Source organism: Ovis canadensis, chromosome 5 (genome assembly GCF_042477335.2).
Source record: "Ovis canadensis isolate MfBH-ARS-UI-01 breed Bighorn chromosome 5, ARS-UI_OviCan_v2, whole genome shotgun sequence".
NCBI lineage: Eukaryota > Metazoa > Chordata > Mammalia > Artiodactyla > Bovidae > Ovis > Ovis canadensis.
The window spans coordinates 56,929,349-56,952,722 of NC_091249.1; the positions used below are offsets into that span (position 1 = coordinate 56,929,349).

The window sequence follows — 23,374 nt, forward strand, 5'->3', positions numbered from 1 at the left end:
AACAAGCAGAAAAATAGGTTGAAGAGATCCACTTTTTAGATGCAAAAACTCTAGGCATTGCTTTTAACGAAACACTAATTAAAGAGCAATTTAAAAAAATCAGCAAGGAATTCCCTAGATTCACTGGTTAGGACTCCCACTTTTACTGTCAATGGTCCAGGTTCAATCCCTGGTTGGGGAACTAAGAGATCCCACAAGCTGCCTGTTGTGGCCAAAAAAAGAAAAAGCTAGACAGGAACTTTTGGCTAGCTTGAGTGGGCCATCCAGGGATGGAATGACGTCTTTTTTTGTTTGTTTGTTTTTAAGTTAAAAGCACACATCAATCTAAGTTTTAATTGAGAAAAGAAAAAGAGAGAGTGACTAGCTTCAAGTAGAATGGTTTCCCCCGATGCTGTTTCACGCAGGTATAGAGCGGGACACTAGGCGATGCTTTGCAAATTAAGAGGAGAAACACAGAGGATGGACTCTCAGGGCCCTGTAGGGTTGCGGAGCTGGGGTGCGGTGGAGACTCCAGGAGGAGGGTTCTCTCCTCCAGCCACCAGCTTCCAGACATTGGGCGTATCTTGCCAGAGGATTCCTTGTTTGTTTTTTGATTCCTTGGATTTTGAAGGAGGGGAGCAGGGGAAAAAAATGGAAAGATTGAAAATTCCCCTCTTCAGGATCCTTTTTTTAAGACCCACATCTTTTTCCTTGTTTAGCAGTGGGGTTAAACCAAGGTCTTCCAAAGCCTGCATTGTGGACAATTGGCGAAGCTGATTTGGGGGCATCCTGGAGACGGAAATAGCAACCCACTCCAGTATTCTTGCCTGGAGAATCCCAGGGACGGGGGAGCCTGGTGGGCTGCTGTCTATGGGGTCACAAAGAGTAGGACACGACTGAGCCACTTTCACTTGTTCAGCGACATCCTAGGTTTTGATGCGAGGAGGACCCCCACCCTCACCCCCGGCGTAGCCACCAGGTAACCACCCCTGGGAGTGGAGGGACAAACTGCCCCTGGTTGAGACGCTCTCGTTTTACTCTAATTAGAATGAATAACTGGATTTGCTCATAAAATTAGCAAGTTTTGCCTGGGAGCGTCAACAGATCCTCTTCGTCTACCGCAGAGACGAGAAAATAAGGCCAGGGTCGGCTGGGACCCCAAACCAGAACTGGAAGCCGACCTTAACCAGGTCTGTGGGGTCAGGATCTCTGGAGCCACGTGGCAGCAGCAAACTGCACTCTGGGAGTGACTGAAGCACGTGGCCTGAACCCCTCTGCCTGTTTCTTCATTCTGCTGATTTCCCAAAAGACTCCCAGGGTCCAGCTTTTCCTGCCACCCTGCTGGGTCTCGAACCCTTAACTCAGAGCTCGCCTCACTCTCCTGCGGGTCACAGCAGCCGCGCTGAAGAAAGGAGCGGAATGAGTCGCTGGTGCGCGCGGCCTTGTGGGGATTGTAGTCCCGGCCTCGCCTCCGCCTCGCGCCGACTCCGCCCCTGGAACTACGCTCCCGTCGTGCCCCGAGGTTCCAGGCGGTGGCGGAGGCGGAGCAGGCGGGCTGGTTGCTAAGACTTGGTGAAGCGCAGCGCTTCCGCCCTTCTCCTCAGGTAAGCACACGGCCCCGGGGTCTCGGGCTTTTATGACCCAGGCTCTCGCGGAAGGCGAGGAGGGCGAGGGCAGGGGGCGCGCCTGCGGAGGGGCTCCGGCCGCGCAGGGAGCGAGGGGGGCCAACTGGACCGGGCTCGTGCGCGCGCGCGCGCATCGGGTGAACGGGGGGGGAGGGGCGCATGTGCGCCTGCGCGCGGAGCGGCCAGGTTTCGGGACCCCTCTTTCGGCGCCCGTCGTCCTTCTGCGCGTGCGCTCGCCCCTGCCGTCCGGTGTGGAGACCCCGTGCCCTAACTGCTTCCGCTGTGCTCAGGCCGCGGGTCGTCTTGGTCAGCCTTCAAGCTCCGTGTTGTCGGTTTACAAGCTTTCCGCCCGCTTTGGGCGAAAACGCCCAGTCTTTCTGTACGTCTTGTTTGTGCGCGTGCTCAGTGTCTCAGTTGTGTCCCACTCTTCGACCCCATGGATTGTGGCCCTCAGGTTCCTCTCTCCATGGGATTTCCCAGGCTAGGATACTTGAATGGGTTGCCATTTCCTTCTCTAAGAGAGTTTCCCGACGCAGGGATCAAACCCGCATCTCCTGCGTTGATAGGCGGATTGTTTACCGCTGAACCACTTGGGAAGCCCTAAAAATTGATATTCTTTGCTGATACTTCGGAGAAGGCAATGGCACCCCACTCCAGTACTCTTGTCTGGAAAATCCCATGGACGGAGGAGCCTGGTAGGCTGCAGTCCATGGGATCGCTAAGAGTCGGACACGACTGAGCAACTTCACTTTCACTTTTCACTTTCATGCGTTGGAGAAGGAAATGGCAACCCACTCCAGTCCCAGGGACGGGGGAGCCTGGTGGGCTGCCGTCTCTGGGGTCTCACAGAGTTGGACACGACTGAAGCGACTTAGCAGCAGCAGCAGCTGATACTTAGGGGAAGTGTGAGTTTTTAAGGCCTTTTAAAATTCTGGCCTTGGGTCTGCCACACCCCACATGCACATGGTTCTCGATTTTTCATGCACAAAGGCCTGCTTGTAGGGTGGCTAGGTTTTGCGAATAACCAGGCAGGTTGCCCCATTAAATTAGAATTTTGTGTCAACAACAAATATATGCACATATATATGTATTAGTATAAGAGTATTGCAAAGGTTCCATTGGACACATTTATGTTAAATCATCTGCTCATGTGGGTTCACACTTAGCGGGGTGTGCTGCATGTTATCTAGGGACCCTGCTTTGTTGGGGAGCTTGTCGGATGTGGACATTAATGCACCTTCCGCCTTCCACGGGGCCAAATTCTGGATACCATATTTGGAGCCATCGCCACCTTGACTGTTCAACAAGAGTCCAAGACTCCAACACTGGGTGTTACTTCTGCTCAGGGCTCCCCACCCTGCTTCACCTGCTTTCCAGGTCCAGCTGTGGGTCACGGCCTCGGAGGAGCCTTCCTGGAATCTACTCTTCGCAGGGCACTGGCTCCTGAGAAGAGCTGTGCCCTGGGGCAGGCCCAGCCTCATGGATTTTCTCACTTTCTGTCCCAGCCAGCATGGTGGTGGATCCCATTTTACCGAGGGGGAAGCTTGTCCTGGGCCTAAGGCCTGGCCTCTGCCAGGAGATCGGGGGCAGGGCCCGGACACACCCAGGGGTGAGATGAGGCCCCTACCTCTGGTTGCAGAGGCTGCCTCAGCTCATTGAATAAGCCCCATGTTTTTGATGCCTTCTGGGCTTCAGGCCCCGGCACCCAGTAAGGGGACTGGCTGTTGGGGGGATCCCAGCTCCCTGGTCTCCTGAACCCTCCTGGACCTTCCCCACACCATTGAGCCTTCCACGGCCCTGACAGTGGGTGCCAGCCACAGAGGCTCCAACCATAAATATAAACAATTGTGGAGGGGGTTGGCCTCCACCCCACTGGAGCACAGGAACCTTTAGGAGGTACCCTAGCTGTGGACAGTGGGAGGTAGACACAGCCAGGGAAGGGCCTGAGCTGGGTGGAGCAGCCAAGTGCACAGCAGGAGGGTGTGGAGCAGTGTGTGTGTAGGGGTGCGCATGCAGGGCACTTGGCCAGGGTGGGGCAGTGGGGTGCCCAGAGCTGGGGTGGATGAGGGGGCGCCCACAGCTGGGGTGGACATGTGGTTTTGAGGAGGAAGAGAGGAACAGATCAGCCACCCAGCATGCTGAGGTCCCCGGGGTTCATTTAAGCAAATCTCTGGGCATGGGGGCCATTCCTAGGTGGGCTGCAGCTCCCAGTCTGGGTGTGTCACCCTGGAGGAACCTGTGACCCATCTGTAAAGCCCGTCCCCTACCACGGGGCTCAGAAGGCAAGAGTTGGGAGCTGTTGGCCACCCAGCCGCAGCTCTGCCCTCCCAGGCACATGTCCCTGGGCAAGTCCCTTCACCTCTGGAAAGGGACCAGCCCCACAGCCTCCATCCGGGTCATGAGGGGAGTTGGGGACCCGATTTGCAGGAGTGGAGACAGGCAGCAGGTTTAGCACTGGCAGCAGTTACGAGGTCTGGGCCTTGTTCGAGGTGTGCTGTCACCCTGGTGGCTCTGGTAAAGAATCCACCTGCCAGTGCAGGAGATGCCCATTCGATCCCTGGGTTGGGAAGATCCCCTGGAGAAGGACACGGCAACCCACTCTAGTATTCTTGTCTGGGAAATCCCCTGGACAGAGGAGTCTGGTGGGCTACATTCCTTGGGGTCACAAAAAGTCCAGCATGACTGATTAACTAAGCAAGCATGCACGCCCTGGTGACCACCAGATTTCCCCACCGCCGCCACAAAGAGCAGCAGCTTTACTGAGATACGGTTCACGTAGTGTTGGGATCACCCACATAAAGCATACTTTTTAGTGTGTTTTAGTTTATTTAGTTTATTACATGACCATTACCTTTGTCTAGTTCCGGAACATTCTGTCTTCCAATAGGAAGCCTGTCCCCAGGAGCAGACCCCCCATCTCCCCACCTCCCAGCCTCTGACAACCAGGAACCCACTCTCTGTGTCTGTGGGTCGGCCTATCCTGGACGTTTCCTACCAGTGGAATCACACCCTGTGTGTCCTTTGTCTTCTTCTCTCACTGAGCATCGTGTTCTCGGGATCTGTTCATGTGGCAGTGAGTGTCAGGGCTTCTCTCCTCTCCATGGCTGAGGGACGCTCCCGTGTGCGGAGGAACCACCTGGTGTCTATGTGTTTATCTTTCAGTGAACACATGGGCTGGCAGCCACCTTTTGCTGTTGTGAGTTGTGCTGCTGTGAACACGTGTGTGTAGATGGCTGTGTGGACGTGTGTTTCAGTTCTCCTGGGCCTGCACCTGGGAGTGGGGTCACTGGGCCAGATGGTAGCCTCCTGGTGGTTTTTATTTCCTCCCTGGAGGATGGCAGCCCCAGCAGCAGCAGTCCGAGGCCAGCCTCCTGTCTCTGTTACTTGTTTTGTTTCTGTCAGACAGAGGTTGCAGTCTTGGAGGGACAAACAGGACTGTGTCTGTCTTGCCCAGGACACAGTGGGGCCTTTTGTGGCCTGGAGCAGGCTGTGGGGGCCGTTTTGCATTGGGCATGGTGTGTGCTGGGAGCAGATTTACAGCCAGCACGCCCAAGACCCTCCTCAGGGCCTGACCTGGCCCTGGCGTCCTGGGTACCCCAGGGGCCCCCAGCCACGCTGTGTGTTTGCTGGAGTGGTTGGTGAGGACCTCCCGTGCCCGCTGCAGGGCCTGTGGGCTGAGGAGTGATGAGTAGGCTGCGTTGAAGCAGTAAGGGCCAGGCTGTGACACGGTCTCAGCACACCTCGTCCATGGGAAAGAGGTGGGAGGGGTTGGTCCAATCCCAGATACTGCCAGGGCACCGGGCTCTGCAGCCATGGCACAGAGCTCCCCTGGAGCCACGTGAAGGTCATCTGTGGCCCATTTCTGCTCTCATCTAGGGCAGCCCTGACCAGTAGGAATATAACGCGAGACGTGTACATGACATGAAGTGTGTAGAAGCCACGTTTTGGGAAACTACAAAGGAACGATTGAACTTAACCTTAATCATACGTTTATTTAACCTGAGACACGTAGAGTATTCCCGCTTCAGCCATGTAGTCAACACAGCCATCCCTCGGCATCCATGGGGAACTGGGTCCAGGGCCACCAAGGATAAGACGATCCAAGGATCTCAAGGCCTTTGAATAAAGTGGTGTAGTGAGTCGGTCTTCTGTGTCCGTGGAATACAGAAAGAGACTTAATGAGACAGTTACGTTTTCTCTTTTGTATTAAGTCTCTGGGACCCAGTGTGCATTTTTGCTCATGGCACTTCTCAGTAAAAAAAGGGGGGAGAGAAAAGACACCCAGACAAGGGCGATTTAAACTCTGTGCAGACACGGCGTTAGTAAGATGTGAGAGCACGACTGCTGGTGCCTTTTGCTCGGTGGGACGAGCCTGCAGACTTGGCACGCTCCTGGGACGACCCCTCCAGCTCGCCAGGCCCCCCCACGGCCCAGGATGATGCCCTGCTCCGGTCTCTGTCTCCCACAGTCAGAGCCCCACTGAGGATGGACCCCGCCCCGAGCGTCATGGAGCTGCGCAGAGATGTAAAGGCCGGGAGTCCTGAGCAAGAACCGCCATGGCAAGCCCTCCCGGTTCTGTCAGAGCAGCAGTCTGGGGCTGTGGAGCTGGTGCTGGCCTATGCTGCGCCCATCCTGGACAAGAGCCAGACCTCACGCCTCCTCAAGGAGGTGTCAGCAGTCCACCCGCTGCCTGCGCAGCCTCACCTCAAGAGGGTGCGGCCCAGCCCTGACCCCAGCTGCCCGCACTCGCTGGAAATACTGCTGTGCCTGGCGGGGCCGGCCCGGGACTCACGATCACTGGCCGAGCTCCTCCCGCGCCCGGATGTGGACACCCGTGGCTTGGGGCAGCCCTTCCTGGTGCCTGTGCCTGTGCGGCCGCCCCTGACCAGGAGCCAGTTCGAGGAGGCGCGCACTCACTGGCCCACGACTTTTCACGAGGACAGGCAGGTGACCCGAGCCCTGGCTGGATGCCTCTTCTCGGCACAGGAGCGGGCTGCAATGCAGGCCCACATGGAGCGGGCCGTGTGGGCCGCGCAGCAGGCAGCCTCGAGGGGCTTGAGGGCCGTGGGCGCGGTGGTGGTGGATCCGGCCTCAGGCCGCGTTCTGGCCACAGGCCACGACTGCAGCACTGCCACCAGCCCCCTGCTGCACGCTGCCATGGTGTGCATTGACCTGGTAGCACGAGGCCAGGGCTGCGGTGCCTACAACCTGGCGCCCCACCCTGCCTGCTCCTTCGCGCCGGCTGTCCGCGCCGGCTCTGTGCGCAAGCTGGATGAGGACGAGGACGGGCTGCCCTATGTGTGCACCGGCTACGACCTGTACATCACCCGCGAGCCCTGCACCATGTGCGCCATGGCCCTGGTCCACTCTCGAGTGCGGCGTGTCTTTTATGGGGCTCCCTCGCCTGACGGCGCGCTGGGCACCCACTTCCGCCTGCACGCCCGGCCTGACCTCAATCACCGCTTCCAGGCCTTCCGCGGTGTCCTGGAGGCCCAGTGTCGCCGACTGGACCCCGACGGGCTAGACGCTGAGGCATAGGCGCTGGCCTAGACCCTCCTTGGCTTTCCTCACATCTCCAGGGGCTTTTGCCTTGTCTCAGCTCATGGACACTTATGCTGTTTCTGTTGGCACATGAGGGGCGTCCCTTTCTGGAGAAGGTCTTCCTCAGAGTTGGGTGGAGTGGGGGTCCAGCTGACCAAGTGGCTGGGCACCTTCAGACCCAGGTGGGCCCCTGGGGTCACCAGCGTTGTGTCCCCTTTTCTCAGGTGTCAGGGAACAGCTTTGACATGTGAAAATAAACAACTTAAACCAGGTTGGTGTCTGTTAACAACGGCGTGAGGCCCTGGTAGCCGAGAGTCCCTGGGTCAGGGTGGCCATTTTCTCTGACACCTGGATTTGCACCAGGAGGTGAGCTGCTGAGTGGAGTGTAGGCAGGGAGGGGCCTCAGAGTCTGGATGGGTATGGCTAGAGCCGAAGGAGAGGGCCCACTAGCCTGGTTGTTGCTGACTGAGTCAGTTTCCCATCCTTCCCAGGGGCCGGGGGCGGTCTGCCTGCCCTGGAGTGGTTAGCCCTGGAACCCATGTGTGCAGGACTCTGAGCAGCAAACGTATGTGCTGCAGGCCCCTGAGACATGCCTTGAGCCCCCGTCCCAGGGCTACTCCTTGCCCATGGGGGCTGGGCAGGTGGAGGGTCTGCTGGAGCCAGAGCAGTGGATGGCTGGTGGGGCCTGTGACAGGAGGGCTGGGCTGGGCCAGGCTCCGGGTTCCAGGGGAGGCCCTCTCTGAGCTGGGGGCCGGGGGTGGACTCGGGGACTCTTGGTCATTGGATCCTTCCCTTGGACCCCCTCCATGTGGGGCTCTGCACCTGCTCCAGTGCCCAGCGCTGGGGGCCGTTCAGGCTCAGCTGCGGTGGTTGGGTACCAGGTGTGGCCATGTTGCCTGGCCCACTTCCTGGAGAAGGTAATGTCTGTCTCGTAGGTCCTTGTGCAGTTGGCGCCTCTGTGGTCCCTCCTCTGAGGGGCTGCTCCATGACAGGCTTCTGGGCTTCTCCTGGGCAGGGCCTCTGGATGCCTGGCTTGTCCCCAGGCATTTCAGTTGGGTTGCAGTGGGATCCTTGGCCTTGCAAAGCTCATAGGGGCAAAAACCATGGACCAGAGAGGTTGTGTAACTTGCCTGAGGTCACACAGCAATGAGCATGGACTCAGTTTTCAGTGACTCAGAGACTTTGTGGCCATAGGAAGTGTGCAGAGCCATCCATGGATAAAGGGAAAGTTTGCGGGCTGGGTGACTAACACTTTCACTTTTGTGGGGGAGTTGGGGGAGGATGAGGCAGGAGGGCAGTAGTGGTGGGTCACTGGGACCCTCCTCCCAGATGCCTCCTGCACATCAGTAGCAAGCTGCCCGGGGTGGGGGTGGGGGGGCTCTGACATGAGGTGGTGACTGGGGTCACACATGTGGGGCTGGGTTGGCCTTGAGCCAAGAGCCCAGAGACCCCTGTGGATGCTCTGGTGGTTAGGGCAGTAACTGCAGTGGCCCCTGGATCCACAGGTGGTGTTGGGGTCGCCCTGCAGCCGTAGGGACCCCCTGACTGTGCCTGTCTCCTCTCCAGGTGGCTGCAGCCCTCCACTCCCACCCTGTCTTCACAGCGGAAATGTCAGGTGAGTCCCACCCGCGCCCCGCAGTGGGGGGTCCTGGCTTCTCTGGCTGTCTAGAAAGTTCCCCGGGTGGCTGGGCACACTGTGACCCCAGGAGGGGCACAGCCTCGCTCTCCTCCCAGAATGGGAGTCGGGGTTGCTCTGGCCACTGGACTGGACAACAGGGTGACGAGTCTGCGCAGTGAGCATCTGGCCCAGCCAGCAAAGCCCAGGGGGCACCCATGGAGTTGCTCGGTTGTGGAGCTGAAGTGGGCAGCTCCCGGCACTTTGTTACTGTGCTATGAGGTCTGTCCACCGCCCACCAGGTGGCACAGGTGCTAAAGAGGGACCATACAGAGACGAGCTCGGCCCCTGGGCCTTGGAGACATGTAAGACGAAATTGTTCCATGTTGGAAAACAGGAAGTCCCAGGACTTCCCTGGTTGTCCAGTGGTTAAGACTCTGAGCTTTCACTGCTGGGGGCCTGGGTTCATCCCTGGTCAGGGAACTAAGATCTTACAAGCCTCACAGTGAGGCCAAGAAAACAAAAACCAAAACCCCATGGAGTCCAGACTCCAGGAAGAGGACCAAATGGCAGGTGTGGCTATGAGATGAAGTCATGTTGGAGCAGGGTGGGCCTGAGATAACAGTGGGACTGACATCCTAAGATGGAGGAGACATGGGCACAGACACAGGGAAGCAGGAAGGATGGGGCAGAGGCTGGAGGGACGGGTTCACAACCCTGGGGTGCCCAGAGCATCTGGGGGAAGCATGGCCCTGTGACACTGGATCTGATTGTCCAGCCTCTAGAATGGAACTGGGACAGACGTCTGTCCAGTCAGGCTGCCCAGCCTGTGGTCCTTTGTAATGGCAACCCCAGGGTACTCCCACGTCCCAAGTGCCACAACCTGCCCTGAAGTCAACAGTGTGGATATGTGTGGACCCTGCTGTTGAATCTTCACGTATCCCTGTGACTGTTGTAAGAAATCGCCACAGACTCAGATACTTGAATTAAATTTGTTCTGGGGCTTCCCTGGAGGTCCAGTGGTTAGGACTCCATGCTTTCAGTGCTGAGGGTGCGAGTTCAATCCTAGGTGGAGGAACTAAGATCCTGCATGCTGTGTGGCGTGGTCAGAAACTAAGTCCATAAATAAGTAGGTAAATAGAATTTGTTCTTTGACAGTCCTGAGGTCAGGAGTCCCACATGGGTACCACAGGGCTAAATCCAGGTGTGGGCAGGGCTGGTCCCTCTGGAGGCTCCCAGGGAGCACCGGCTCCCCCTTTTCCAGCTTCTAGAGGAGCCGCATCCCTGACTCGCGGCCCCTCCCTCCTCGTAGCCAACGGCTCGGGGTCTCCTGTCTCTCTGCCTCTGACCCTCCCCCTTCCCTTTCATAAGGACCCTGTGATGGCACTGGGCTCCCTAGGGAATCCAGGATCATCCCGTCTCAGGGGCCTTAGCTTAATCCCTCTGGCAAAGTCCCCTCTGCCCCATGAGGTGATGTATCCACAGGTCCCAGGAGCAGATGGGCACAGCCCTAGGGCCACTACAAGCTGACTGCAATGTGAGTCTTTTTCCGCACCCCCGTGCCTGCAGGAAAGGAGAACAACTTCCCCCCGTTGCCCAAGTTCATCCCCCTGAAGCCCTGCTTCTACCAGAACTTCTCTGATGAAATCCCTATTGAGCACCAGGTCCTGGTGAAGAGGATCTACCGCCTGTGGCTGTGTGAGTCGGGGAGGGGTGCACCACCCAGGCCCGGCCCCGGACTTGTCTTGAGCTTGGTGGGTGGGAGCCTGAGGGTTTAGTAATATAATAAAGCTTTCCGACGAACTTCTCTCATGGCTCAGTGGTAGAGAATCCGCCTGCCAGTGCGGAAGCCACAGGAGATGTGGGCCTGGTCTGGGAAGAGCCCCTGGAGGAGGGCATGTCAACCCACTCCAGTGTCCTTACCTGGAGAATCCCATGGACAGAGGAGCCTGGCGGACTATAGTCCATAGAGTTGCAAAGAGTCAGATATAACTGAGTACACACACTGATGAGCTCCTATCTGGAGTGGAAGGAGCAGGTAGGCAGCTGCACAGAGCCAGGCCCCCCAGGCCCTTCTCTGGCCCCAAGGTCCCTGTGCTCATGGGAGCCACACCCCAGCAGTAGGGGATGTCCCACTCAGCGCCCTCTTTCTTCTCCCCTCCCTTAGTTTACTGTGCCACCCTGGGCATCAACCTCATTGCCTGCCTGGCCTGGTGGATCGCGGGTGGCTCAGGCGCTAACTTTGGCCTGGCCCTGCTCTGGCTGCTCCTCTTCTCGCCCTGCAGCTACGTGTGCTGGTTCCGGCCCGCCTACAAGGCTTTCCGGTGAGTTGGGGTGGCCCCCACCCTCCAGGGCCCCTTGGGAAGTGTCTGGGGTTGACAGTCGGCTCAGAAACAAGAGCAGGTGCACGCCCCGTTCCGGGCCAAGTCCTGAGAGGGGTGCACCCTGATCTGCAGCTGCCGCCTGGCCCAGGTGTGAGCCTGCCTCTCTCTCGTGTTTGGATGACACTGTGTACTGGGGTCCACAAGCCACATCCATCTCTCCCTGTTTTGTTAATGACTTTGTTGATATACTGTACATACCACTCAGCTCACCTGCTTAACAGCTCGGTGTTTCTAGTGTTTATACAAGGCTGGACAGCCAGCATGTCTAGTTCCAGAACAAACCAACAGGAAACCCCATCCCCATTAGCACCATCCTGCCCCCTTAGCCCCTGACAACCAGGAACCCACTCTCTGTGTCTGTGGATCTGCCTCTTCTGGACGTTTCCCATCAGTGGGATCACACCCTACATGTCCTTCTGTGTCTGCTTCTCTCACTGAGCATCATGTTCTCAGGGCCTACCCACGTGGTAGCGAGTGTCAGGGCTTCATCCCTTTGGGTGTCTGAGTGATGCTCCCATGTGTGCAGGAACCAAGTGGTATTTCTCCATCATCTGTGGATGGCGTTGGTGTTGCTGCCCCCTTGTGGCTACTGTGAATCTTGCTCTGTGGCTTTCACCCCAAACCTGCCCTCTGCACTCAGGCGGGTGCTATGTCTGCTGCATGTGGCCCCTAATCCCAGACCCTCAGTGGGAGTCAGGTGGGGCACCTGGGGCCCTTTGGAGACAAGAACCAGAAACCTGTCCACTTGTGCTGAAGCAAAAGGGGCGCTGTGGCTTCAGGTCCCAAGCTGATTCCAGCAACTGTGTGCAAGAATGGGGACCCTCTCCCCTAAGAGCTTCGGGGGCAGCCCGGGAGCAGCCCTGTGCCTCGAGGTCCCTGCCCCTCCTCCATTCCGGGTCTCTCCTTGCTTGCCCTATGTGAGCCCCTTGCAGCCTCTTTTATCCAGGGCAGCAGGGCATCGCAAACCCACCAGGAACCTATCAAATTGACCTTAGGGTACCGGCAGGTCCTTGGGTGTAGTGGGGCCTCCTAAATCCCCTTCCAGTGAGGAGCGTGTCAGGGTTGTCCTCCTCCTGGGGCGGGAACTGGAGGTGCGGTGGGTCAGGGCTGTCCTGCCCAGTTGGCCCAGGCCCTTCCTCGGCTCTGCCTCTTCACTGCCTCCACCCCGCCCTGTCCTCCAGCATTGGTAACAAAGCTGTTGGCTTCCCTCCAGATCCGACAGCTCCTTCAACTTCATGGCGTTTTTCTTCATCTTCGGAGCCCAGTTCATTTTGACCGTCATCCAGGCCGTCGGGTTCTCGGGATGGGGTGCGTGGTAAGCTTGCGGGGTCAGCCATGGGGACATGTGTCACGTGCAGGACAGACATGAGCTCAGGCTGAACACTGGCCAGGACACCAAAATGCCAATGGCTGGACGAGAGTGAAGTCTGCTCCTCGCTCTTGTAAACCCCCTACCCTGGGAGGTGCCAGGTTGGCAGCCTGTGCACAGTGGTTCTCCTGCCAGTCACCTGGCCCCCCAGAGAACCTGGCAGGCATGTCCAGCTGTGTGTCCCCGGGGTCAGAGAGCAACTGGGAGGGCCATGCCCCACCGTCTGGGAGAGGCATTTTCCATTACTTCCTAGGTGGAGCTAGTGGTAAAGAACCTGTCTGCCCATGCAGGAGACATAAAAGAGGTGGATTCGAACCCCGGGTTGGGAAGATCCCCTGGAGGAAGACATGGAAACCCACTCCAGTATCCTTGCCTGGAGAATGCCATGGATGGGGGAGCCTGGTGGCTGCAGTCCATAGGGTCACAAAGAGACATGACTGAAGTGACTTAGCACTCGTTAACACATGAGGTGTCTGCTGCTGCTATAGTGAATTATTAATGTTCAGTGATTTGAAACAAACTTTTCATTTTAAGTCCCGGGGGTCAGAATTCATGTAACCCACAGGTTGGCAGGGCTGGTCCTTCCAGAGAGCCACCTGCTCCAGTCTGGCTGGCTGCAGTCCCAGAAGTCCCCTCCAGGGGGCAGTGGACAGCATGGGGGGTCCACGGTTGCTGTGGAGCTACAGGGACACCTGGCCAGTCCTGGGCCCTGGGTATCCATCCCTCCCTGCTGGCCCCAGACTTTCACCATCCGCTGGATGAACGCTTCCCTGTCAGTCCATTCAGAAGGCCTTTTAAAACCTGTGAGACGTCTTATGTGTAAAAGACCACAGTGCTGCTTCACACTAGGAAGCAACAGTGACCACAGAGGCTCAGACCTGTCCGCCCTGCTGGCTTGTGACCTTTTCACATGGGTCTTCTTCGCGGTTTGTGGATCTGGGGTAGAGCGTCCACCCTGAGCTGCCTCCCTACCTGTCTGACGCCCTCGCCTCCACCGGATGTGGTGGGCACAATGCCCTCACCCACAGCACTACCATGTCAGGCCTTCCCCTTGGGGTCCCTGCGGCTTGTTAACAGTTGGCCTTTGTGGTTGGTCCACATTGGACTCCAGGTGGGGTGGGGTGTGCACCCTCCGTGACTGGGGCCCCCACCGCCTGTCCTTTCCACAGTTGGGGCTTCCTTGAGGTGCCTTCCCAGCCCAGAAAGGCAGCCACTTAGGTGCACAACTCAGTGGTTCTGTGTGTTTACAAGGGTGGAGGTTCATCACTCTCTCCAGTTTCAGAACATCCCACCACCCCAAAGTGAAGCCCCACCCCCGTGAGCAGTCCCTTGCCCATCCACTAACACCCAGGAACCCGCTCTCTGTGTGTGTGGATCGGCCTGTTCTGGACGTTTGCCATCAGTGGAATCACACCCTGTGTGTCCTGTGTCTGCTTCTCTCACTGAGCAAGTGGATTGTTAGGGTCTGTCCACATGGTAGCGAGTGTCAGGGCTTTGCCCCTTCTGGTGGCCGAGTTGGTGGGATGCGGTGTGTGTGTCATTTGTCATGGGTGGACTCTTGGGCTCTCTGCTCTTCTGCTGTTGCTGGTAGTTCTTCTGTGCATTGTGTACACATGTCCAAACAGACAAGTGTTCTCAGTTCTCTCTGGTGGATGCCTGGCTGTGGAATTTCTGGGCCACGTGGTAACTCTTGAACCTTCATCAGAGCTGCCAGACCCTCCCCTGGCCTTTGCAGGCTGCATCCCCATCTCCCTGGCTCTGGCCCCCTTGAGCTCCTGGCTGAGTGGCCCTGGGGGAACACCTTATACCCGCATCCCATCCCCCTTATCTCCAGGTCTGTCATCTTCCCAGATCCCCAGGTGGGCTTACACTCCTTCAAAGTGCAGAGCAGTGTGCATTTGTACGCGAGGATGTCCCTCCTGGCTTCACAGAGGGGTGAGGCCTGTCCACGTGTATGTGTGTGTGCGTGTCTAGCAGGTTGTATGCCTGTGCACATGTGTGCGTACACACACATACTTTATCTTTTTTTTGCTGTGTGACTGGTGTGATCTTAGTTCCTCAACAGGGGATTGAACCTGGGTCCTGGTAGTGAGAGCACAGAGTCCTAACCCCTCGAACCCAGGGAATCCCCTGCACACGTTTCTGTCAACTCTCTCTGGAAGTGAGCTAGCAGATGAGGGATTCCAGTTCCCTCTGGGCTGGGGAGTGGCATTGACAGGAGAGAGGCGTCTATTATGTGTTTTTCTAAGCTTCCTGAACTGTGTGGTTTTGTTACTCACTAAGAAAAAACATTCTCAAAAGTACCCTATTTCCTGCCTCCCCCCCACCCCACCCCTGGTCTGCCTGGACACCAGATTCATGTTCTTCCACGTGCAGGCTCAGGGTCTATCCCAGATCTTCAACTTTTTCTTGTTTTCACATCTCCTTAGTATAACTGACGTTCATGCTTTGCCCAACCAATGGATGTTTAGATCATCCTCAGATTGTCCTCATTACAGACACTGGATGAGTGAAACAGTTGGGCGAGAAGGAAATGAATGTTTAAGCCTTGTTATGGGTCAGACCCCATTGTGCTCCAGAAAAGGCACAGCCCAAACTGACAGAGTAGGGTTTGTTTCTCTGTCCTCTGCACAACATGTGTCAGAAAAGTGGTGTGAGAACGACAACTCTGTCTGACTTGCACATCTTCGTGGGTGGGGTTGAGCATCACTCCCTAAGTATACTGGCCCTGTGGTAGTCCTCATGGGAATCCCATGTCTCTGCTGGCGGGTTACCTTTTTCTTATTGATTTGCTGGAGCTCTTTACATATGAGAGGTAGTGGGCCCGTCTGACGGTCCTGCTGGCTCCCACACATGTTCTTGTCTCTTGCAGTGGTTGGCTGGCAGCCATTGGCTTCTTCCAGACCAGCGTCGGGGCGGCTGTGGTCATGCTGCTCCCGGCCATCATGTTCTCCATGTCGGCTGCCATGATGGCCATCATGATCATGAAGGTGAGTCCTCCAGCTCCCAGGATGTTCCATTTCCTCCTTCATATCCTGTTCTCTGATCTCCCAGCCCTGGGACTCGTCCTGGCTCGTTTTAGGAGCAAGAGGCCAAGCGCTGGCAAGTGAAGTGAGCGCTGGCAAGTGAAGTGAGTGCTGACAGCAGGGCAGACTTTCTGCGATCTGGGCCTTTGACTGCCTTCCTTCCTGCCCACGTAGCCTTCCAGGGAGGAGGGCAGACAGCGCCGTGTGGCCAAGGGTGACCACTTCCACACTGGGGCGGTTGGGTGTTTGCTGGAGTCCCCGGCATGTGTGTCCCGGAGGGTTGTTCACACTGCTGATTCAGCCACCACCGGCCATGTGCTGCTAGTTACAGTTAAACCCAAATTAAGTAAAATTACCTAAAACTGAAAATTCACATCCATCGCACTTGCCCTCGTACTGAGCGCTCAGGCTTTGAAAGGCTGGCCCCGACTGTCTCCACCATCATGGCCACTCCCTGGCCCTGCTCCAGGTGCCTTGAGGCACCAGTGGGAACGTGTGCACGGTAGTCTGGGGCATTGGCCACACGAGGGTTGTCCTGGGACCACATACAGACTGATGGCTGACAGTGCACCTGCCCGGCCTTCCTGAGGTGACCTTCTTGGCCATGTGCCCGGTAGCCTGCTTGGTGAGGCTGGACCTGCCCTGTGCTGCAGCCTGGCTAGCAACTCCTGAAGCCTGGGTTTCGGGTCCGTCCAGCCTCCTTGTTGCAGGGTCCCAGCTGTTTCTCAGGTTTCCAGGCCTGGGCTGTTCAGCTGGTCCTGGGACTGTCTGGGAGGACAGAGGGGTACTTGCTCCCCCTATGTTTGCCTCCAAAGCCCCCTGACTGTGTGGACGATGTGAAGGGGGTTGGGGGATAACCCATGCAGAACAGACCCTGAAAGACTTGGCCAGAGGCCAGGATGAAGACCACACAGGGTGGCTGTGGTTTCGGCAGGGACGTGTCACGGCAGAAGGGAGGGGCTTTCAAGCCAAGCAAGCCCCCCAGAGTAGGGCCACCCCATTGGGGTCCCTTGCACCACCCCAGGTTTGGGAGTTCACTGGGAAGAAAGAAAGACATTCTGGTGGGAAAGGACAGTACTGTCAGCTTTGCTGGTCAGGAGCCTCAAGTTAAATGAATTCAGTTATGGGATTTGCCAGACTTCCAGAAACAGCCTAGCCCCACATCTGAGGAGCCTGGCCTTCCTGGACGGTGCAGGGGCAGTGGCCTATCCACCTAGGCCTCTACTGAGGACATCATTGAAGAGAATGATGTCACCCCCTTGGTGACCTGGGGGTCCCGGGTCTGACATGGCTGAGGGAGGAGTCACCAGGCGGTGGCCAGGCCTCAGACCTGCCCCAGAAGAGCCCCTCCCCTGGAAGCAGCATTTGGCCGAGTTTTGGGCTTGGCTGGGACAGTGGAGACCCTTGGGGACAAGCCGGCAGCAGTCACGGTGTAGGCATGGCCCTCAGAGCCCCACCGCCTCAGCTTCTGCACGTTTTCTAAAGTTCTTGCAAGTGTTGTCATGTTAGTCACGATCGGTTAAGAAAAGCCCCTCCTTGCACGCAAGCTGAGTGTCCTCCCCACCATCATCCTCACCCCTGCAGGTGCACAGCATCTACCGAGGGGCTGGTGGGAGCTTCCAGAAGGCACAGACGGAGTGGAGCACGGGCACCTGGAGGAACCCACCGTCCAGGGAGGCCCAGTTCAACAACTTCTCAGGGAACAGCCTGCCCGAGTACCCTACCGTGCCCAGTTACCCGGCCAGTGGTGGCCAGTGGCCTTAGAGGGAGCCAGCAGCCCTGCTGCCAACTGGCTGCTGGCCCACCTGGCCCTCACCGTCCACTCCCACCACCTTGGGTTTGGTGAGGCCCCCCCCGCAGCTGAGAGGGCAGCTCAGGGGCTCTTGGCAGCCCGAGCCCACATTCATCTCACTCTTGAGGCAGGGCTCCTCGGCAGCTCTGCCCGGAAGCTGTCTGGCCACTGCCATCCGGCAGGACGCCCCCCATAGTCTGGAGCGCCGTTTGTCATGGCGACATCCACTGTGCTGCAGCCGCACCCTCTCCCTCGGGGTTGTGGAGGGCTGACCGGGCTGCCCCTCTCAGAACTGATGACGTGGAGAAGGGCCCAGCCCAGGTCCACCCCCACAGCCTCCTTCCAGGCAGTCACTCCTGGCCCAGTGACTTGAAGAGGGAAACTGTTCAGGCACCAGGGTTCTGTGTCTGGTGGGAGGCTGAGAGCCTGGGTGGTGGCTGTTCCTCTAGTGGGCAAGCCCACGGGGAGGCCCAGAGGCTGATTCACCTCCTCCGTCTCATGATAGGAACTACTGCTCCCCTTCTGTCTGTCTGTTGTCCATTGGCAGCTTGCCTCCAGCCTCCCTGTCTGGGGCCACGCTTGTCCCATGGAGGGGTCTCAGAACTGGGACCTTCAGGCAGAGCCTCATTAGAGCCTGCGGTGGAGGGGGAGGGAGCCGCCAGCCCGCCTCACTGGAAACAGATGGCACACAGGTGCATCTTGAGAGAGGAGCCCTTCCCCTGCTGTGGGGTAGGAGCTGGAGTCGCCAACCTGAAGGACAAGAACGAGGGAGACTCAATAAGTCTGTGCCTTATTAGGAATCTGAATCCCTGCCCTCCTTCCCACATAAGCAGCCAGCACTTCTGTGAGGGGAAGGGGCAGAGACGCCTCCCAGTGTCCTCTCGGCCCTCGTGGGCTAGGCTTCAGGTGCCCTGACACTGCCCCTTGGCTCCCAGCCGCCTGGCCGCTCAGGACAAGCTGTATTTCCTGTCCCACTGGCCACCAGGTCTCTCCCTGAGGCCGCCCCCTATGCCTGCTTGCTTGGCTGCTCCTGCTGAATGCCCTGTGGTGCCTGAAAGTGGCCACGGCTGCGAGAGCACCAGGGTCTGGGGCCCAGATGGGAAACCAGGTCCCCTCACGTCCCCAAGGCCACTTCCTGTGATGAGGCAAGCATCGCGCTCCCGGTGGGGCCAAGCCTCCCGTGTCTGGGGTGCTTCTCTTGATGGGCGCTGAGCAGGTAGTAGGTTGCACCCACATCACCCACCCCACCCCCGCTCCTCATTGTGCATTGTGGTTTTTGTTACGTGAAACTATCCGGGAAATAAAGACATGCTTTGTGCATCAGGTGAGCCTCCAAGAGAGCTTTCTGAGGGCCTTCCTCCCATGGATCCTGGTGCCTGTGGCCTCGAGAGGGATAAACCAGGACCATGCTGTGCACCTAGGCCGAGTCCCATCCATGCTGCCAGCCGCCCTGCCTGGGGACCCTGCCCTGACCCACCACAGAGAAGCTGGCGGCCATATCCTTGCACCTTGGGGTCATTCCCTTGTTTGCTTTCAGTCATGTTCTCTTCACGGTCAACAGCTTTCACTTGAAAAAGGAAATTTGCAGAAAATGAAATACCAGCACCACTTGCTGTGAAGAAGACACAAGGACAGAAGTGGCTGGAGTAGGAGCAGCTTGGTCTGCAGGGGCCCTCACCTGACTCTCGGGGGGCCCTGGTGGCAGAGTGGACACCCCATGTAGACGCAAGACAGAGGCAGTGCGTCTGTCACTCCGCAAACACTGGGGGAGGGCAGTGGACGCCGAGAGAGAGGACCCAAAGTAAGTGATAGGGGCTTTTGCATCCTGAAACCAAAGTTCATGTGAGGTTCTGACCCTACATGTCAGAGCAGGACTTGCCTGGTTAGTTAAGGGAGCATCGTGCGGGAGCAGGTGATCCTGACACAGCAGGACTGGGCCTCACAAGGGGGGATGTTTGGACACAGACATGTGGGGAGGGGCTGCATTAAAGTGGAGGAAGAATTGGGGTGAGGCCTCTATAAGCCCAGGTTGGCTGCGATCTCCAAAAGCTGCAGGTTGGCAGGTGGTCCCTTGGCAAGAGCCAGCCTGGGACACAAGATCGCAGCCTCTGCCCTCCCAAACTGGAGGGGATACACGGGTGGGTGTAGTCCGCCATGCTCCGTCACAGCTGCCCTGAGTATCCACAAGTGAGACAAGGAGGCTGTGGGGGACACAGGTTGGTGGGCAGGAGCACCTGGAGGATGAACAGTGTCTGCTGGAGATAGGATGGGTGGCCCAGGTGGGCCCAGGGGAGGGGATCTGCAACCTGAACTCAGAGGTGATATAGGAGCCACAGGATGGCGTGGAGGTGAGGGGATGGAGGCCAGGTCGAGAAGGTAGCTTGTCTGCTGGGGTGGGACTACTGACCTGGGGCCTAAATGAAGGATTGATCCCTCCTGGTTCTGGATCCAGGTGTGGCCAGCTGCATTTCGGGCCCCAGGGCAGCAGCCTTCCAGCCTTTCCCAGCCCCCAGTGGCTCCAGGCTTTGCCCGTCCTCACAAACTTCTCTCTCTTACAAGGACACTATCCCTGGGGACTTCCCTGGTGGGAAGTCCATTGCAGGGGTACAGGGAATACAGGTTTGGTCTGTAGTTAGGGAAATAAGATTAGCATGGCCAGAAAAAATAAAAGTGGTTTTTATTTACCTTATAACCATCCTTGGATTTGGGGTGCACCCCACAGCAGCACGACCTCAGCTGCATCAGCTTTAATATGTCTGAAAAGACCCTGATTCCAGGGAAGGTCCCAGGTTTTAGGATGTGGGGCCACTGCTCAGCCTGTCCAGGAAAACCCCGACTTTCAGAGCAGGAAGAGTTGAGGCTGCAGTGAGGGGTCAGGCCATGGGGGACAGGGCCCTGGGTGGATGAGAGCCATGTTCATGATGGTGGTGGACACCATTGGGGAGGAAGGGCTTCCCACAGGGGAGGCTGTGCTAAGAGCATCGTCAGCAGGACCCCTGAGGGGAGGGGCTGCCCTTGACCAGGATGTGGACAGGTCACCTTGAGTGCACATGGGGTTAGTTCAGATGGGACTGGGGTGGGATGGCCCCAACACAGGATGGATGGCTGGTGTTCTTATCCAAGGGGAAATGTGAACCCAGACACCGAGGCTGGGAGAACGCTGCTCGAGAGGGGGTGATGCAGCCAGGGTCAGAGAACTATCAGATGCTCAAAGGGCCTTCATTCCCGCCTTCAGAGGGAACACCACTGAGACGCCTCAACCTTGAACTTCTGGCTTCCAGAAAAAGGGGAGAGTAAATCTCTGTTGTTGAAGCCATCCATTCAGGGTGCTTTGTTCTGGCCACCCCTAGACACGCCTGCTCGCCTGGTCAGTCTTCATCTCTGTTCCTATGACCTAAGCTATCGCCAACCAGACCCAAAATGTCTTCCCCACTGCCTCATGGCTTCTGCTCACCCAGTGGGTCAGCTGGGCGCCTCTCTTGAGGCAGCCAGGAGGTCACTGGAGTTGATTCTTCAGAGTAAATTCATTTGCGGAAACTTGGCTGACGCCCGTGGCATTGGTGGGTGACTGGGGACCATGAGTCAGACCCTGTTCAGGTGTGAGTGAAGGTTGCTGTAAGGACCAAGAGATACTAACAGGACACTATCTTCTGAAGCATCCTGCGTGGTGAGAGGGCAGGACCACAGCCTGGCCCCTGGAGTGAGCTGGCCTCAGGTGTCTTTGTGACCCCGTGGACTGCAGCATGCCAGGCTTCTCTGTCCTTCACGATCTCTGAGTTTGCTCAAACTCCTGTCCATTGAGTTAATGATGCTATCCTCTGCCGCCCCCTTCTCCTGCCCTCAATCTTTCCCAACATCAGTCTTTTCCAGTGAGTCAGTTCTTCACATCAGGTGGCCAAAGTATTGAAGCTTCAGCATGAGTTCTTCCAATGAATATTCAGGGTTAATTTCCTTTAGGACTGACTATTTCATCTTGCTGTCCAAGGGACTCTCAACAGCCTTCTCCAGCACCACAATTTGAAAGCATCAGTTCTTTGGGGCTCAGCCTTCTTTATGGTTCAACTCTTATATCCGTACAGGACTACTGGAAAAACCGTAGTTTTTATTAGACCGACCTTTGTTAGCAAAGTAACGTCTCTGCTTTTTAATATGCTATCTAGGTTTGTCATAGCTTTTCTTCCAGGGAGCAAGCATCTTTTAATTTCATGGCTGCAGTCACCATCTGCAGTGATTTTGGAGCCCAAGAAAATAAAATCTGTGACTGTTTCCACCTTTTCTTCATCTATTTGCCATTAAGTGATGGGATTGGATGCCATGATCTTAGTTTTTTGAATGAGTTTTAAGTCAGCTTTTTCACTTTTCTCTTTGACCCTCATCAAGAGGCATGATCCAACATGACCTCATCTTAACTGATGACATCAGCAAACACTATTTCCAAGCAAAGTCACCTTCTGAGGTTTCAGGTGGAATATGAATTTTGGGGGTGCTAAAATGGGTCGGGCATGACTTAGCGACTAAACAATAAATTCAAGCCTTTATCTGCCCAGACCTCGGCTCCTAAGAGTGGGGCAAAGGAGTTCCTCATGGGGACTCCTTGGGGACAAGTAGGACACTGTATATCCTGTGCTCAGGGGACTAAACAGTTCTAGTTTGGTGGGATTTCAGGTCTTAGCAATGAGAAGTCAGGGTCCCAGGAGACCCAGGGAAGTTGAGATGCTTGGTCAGCCTACACTGTATCTCAACAATGGCGACCCTGCAGTGGCAAAAGGCCATTGTCTGGGACATATTTCACACAAATCAGATCCGTTGGCCTCCATTTCCTGACCAGTTCCTAGAGGAGACGCTGATTGGCTCATGAGCCAATCAGATATGGTGGGGCAGTCACATGGTACAGACCTGATTGCTTGGGGCTGTTCTCAGAGGATGATGGGTAGACCCCTGGAGTGAAGTGCCCCAGGAGCTTCTGTATCCTTGAGGCCTTGGTTTTTCTCTTTTTTTGGCTGCACCATGCAGCATTCCCTGACCAGGGGCAGAACAGTGCCCCCTGCAGTGGAAGCACAGAGTTTTCATGGCTGCTCCACACAGCCTCTTGTCTTCTGACCTTGCTTTGTGCTACGTGGCTCACAATACCAATCACTGGTTAGCTTATGTTGCCAAACCGCGCCTGCAGCCACTGGGATTGGGGTTGCGGTGCTGGGCCCACCCTCTACCCTCTGCTGGAGGGCAGCTGAATTGGAGGTCAGTTCTGGGAGACACTGGGCACTTTACCTGGGCTCCGTAAGCCTCACTTTCCACATTTCAACAATGAGAATATCTGTGTCCAAGTCCCTGCCCCATTGGGGGAAAAACCTGGCCATAGGGAGAGGTATTTCCATTCAGTTCAACAAAAGCACATGGCCCCCCAACTTGTGTTTGTGTGCTGGAGCTGGACAACCAGGATGCAGCCCTGAACCTGTCCTGGGAGGTTTCCATGGACCTGCCTCTTTCATGAGTAAAAGGAACAGAAGAGAGTACTTCCTGTTTGTTTCTTGCTGAAATCAGCAGCTGTTCAGGATTTATTAGAAAGCCGGGATGTTGTTTGACTTACCCTTGATGGATGGGGGCAATGGGGAGACAAGCTCGTCCTCTTTACAATGTTATTATTTTGTCAGAGCCCCTAAGGGTATTTTTTTTTTCCCTATCCCAACTTTCCCAAATGGTGTCCATGATCAAAGCTGAAACGAAGCAGGAACATGTGGGCTGCATTTGAAGCAGGTTAAAAAAAGAGGAAGCTTTGAAACCTGTTTGCTTTTTCACAGATCCTAGGTGATTAGAAATATGTCCATGTGAGGCAGAAGGTCCTATGCTGGGAATTCTTTATTCACTAACCCATGGATTCCCATGATGTACCGGCATGGGGTATCATTAGTTACAATTTACAAAGGAAGATGCAGAGGACCAGAAGGGGTCAGTTACCTACCCATAGTCAGATAGCCTCTGGCTGGCCCAACCCCAGTTGTGGCTTTTTCTGCAGTCTTTCATCTGCACCAGCCACCCTGTATTT

General features: G+C 56.5%; 1 protein-coding gene across 7 annotated transcripts; it reads left to right on the forward strand.

The window, feature by feature from the left end:
* Positions 1-1,462: 1,462 nt before the first annotated feature.
* LOC138440362 (secretory carrier-associated membrane protein 4) lies at positions 1,463-18,654 on the forward strand. 7 transcript variants are annotated; one of them, XM_069589763.1, is made up of 8 exons: positions 1,499-1,583; positions 6,073-6,547; positions 8,712-8,760; positions 10,330-10,458; positions 10,928-11,084; positions 12,358-12,459; positions 15,386-15,503; positions 17,124-18,654. In XM_069589763.1, exons 3-8 carry the CDS (start codon positions 8,754-8,756, stop codon positions 17,301-17,303), a joined length of 693 nt encoding a protein of 230 aa, XP_069445864.1. In that variant the 5' UTR covers positions 1,499-1,583; positions 6,073-6,547; positions 8,712-8,753; the 3' UTR covers positions 17,304-18,654. The 7 variants fall into 7 exon arrangements, with proteins under 7 accessions (XP_069445867.1, XP_069445859.1, XP_069445864.1 ...); XM_069589766.1 differs by lacking the exon at positions 6,073-6,547 and having other exon boundaries at positions 1,463-1,583; XM_069589759.1 differs by lacking the exon at positions 1,499-1,583 and having other exon boundaries at positions 6,157-7,327.
* The last annotated feature ends 4,720 nt before the right edge of the window (positions 18,655-23,374 follow it).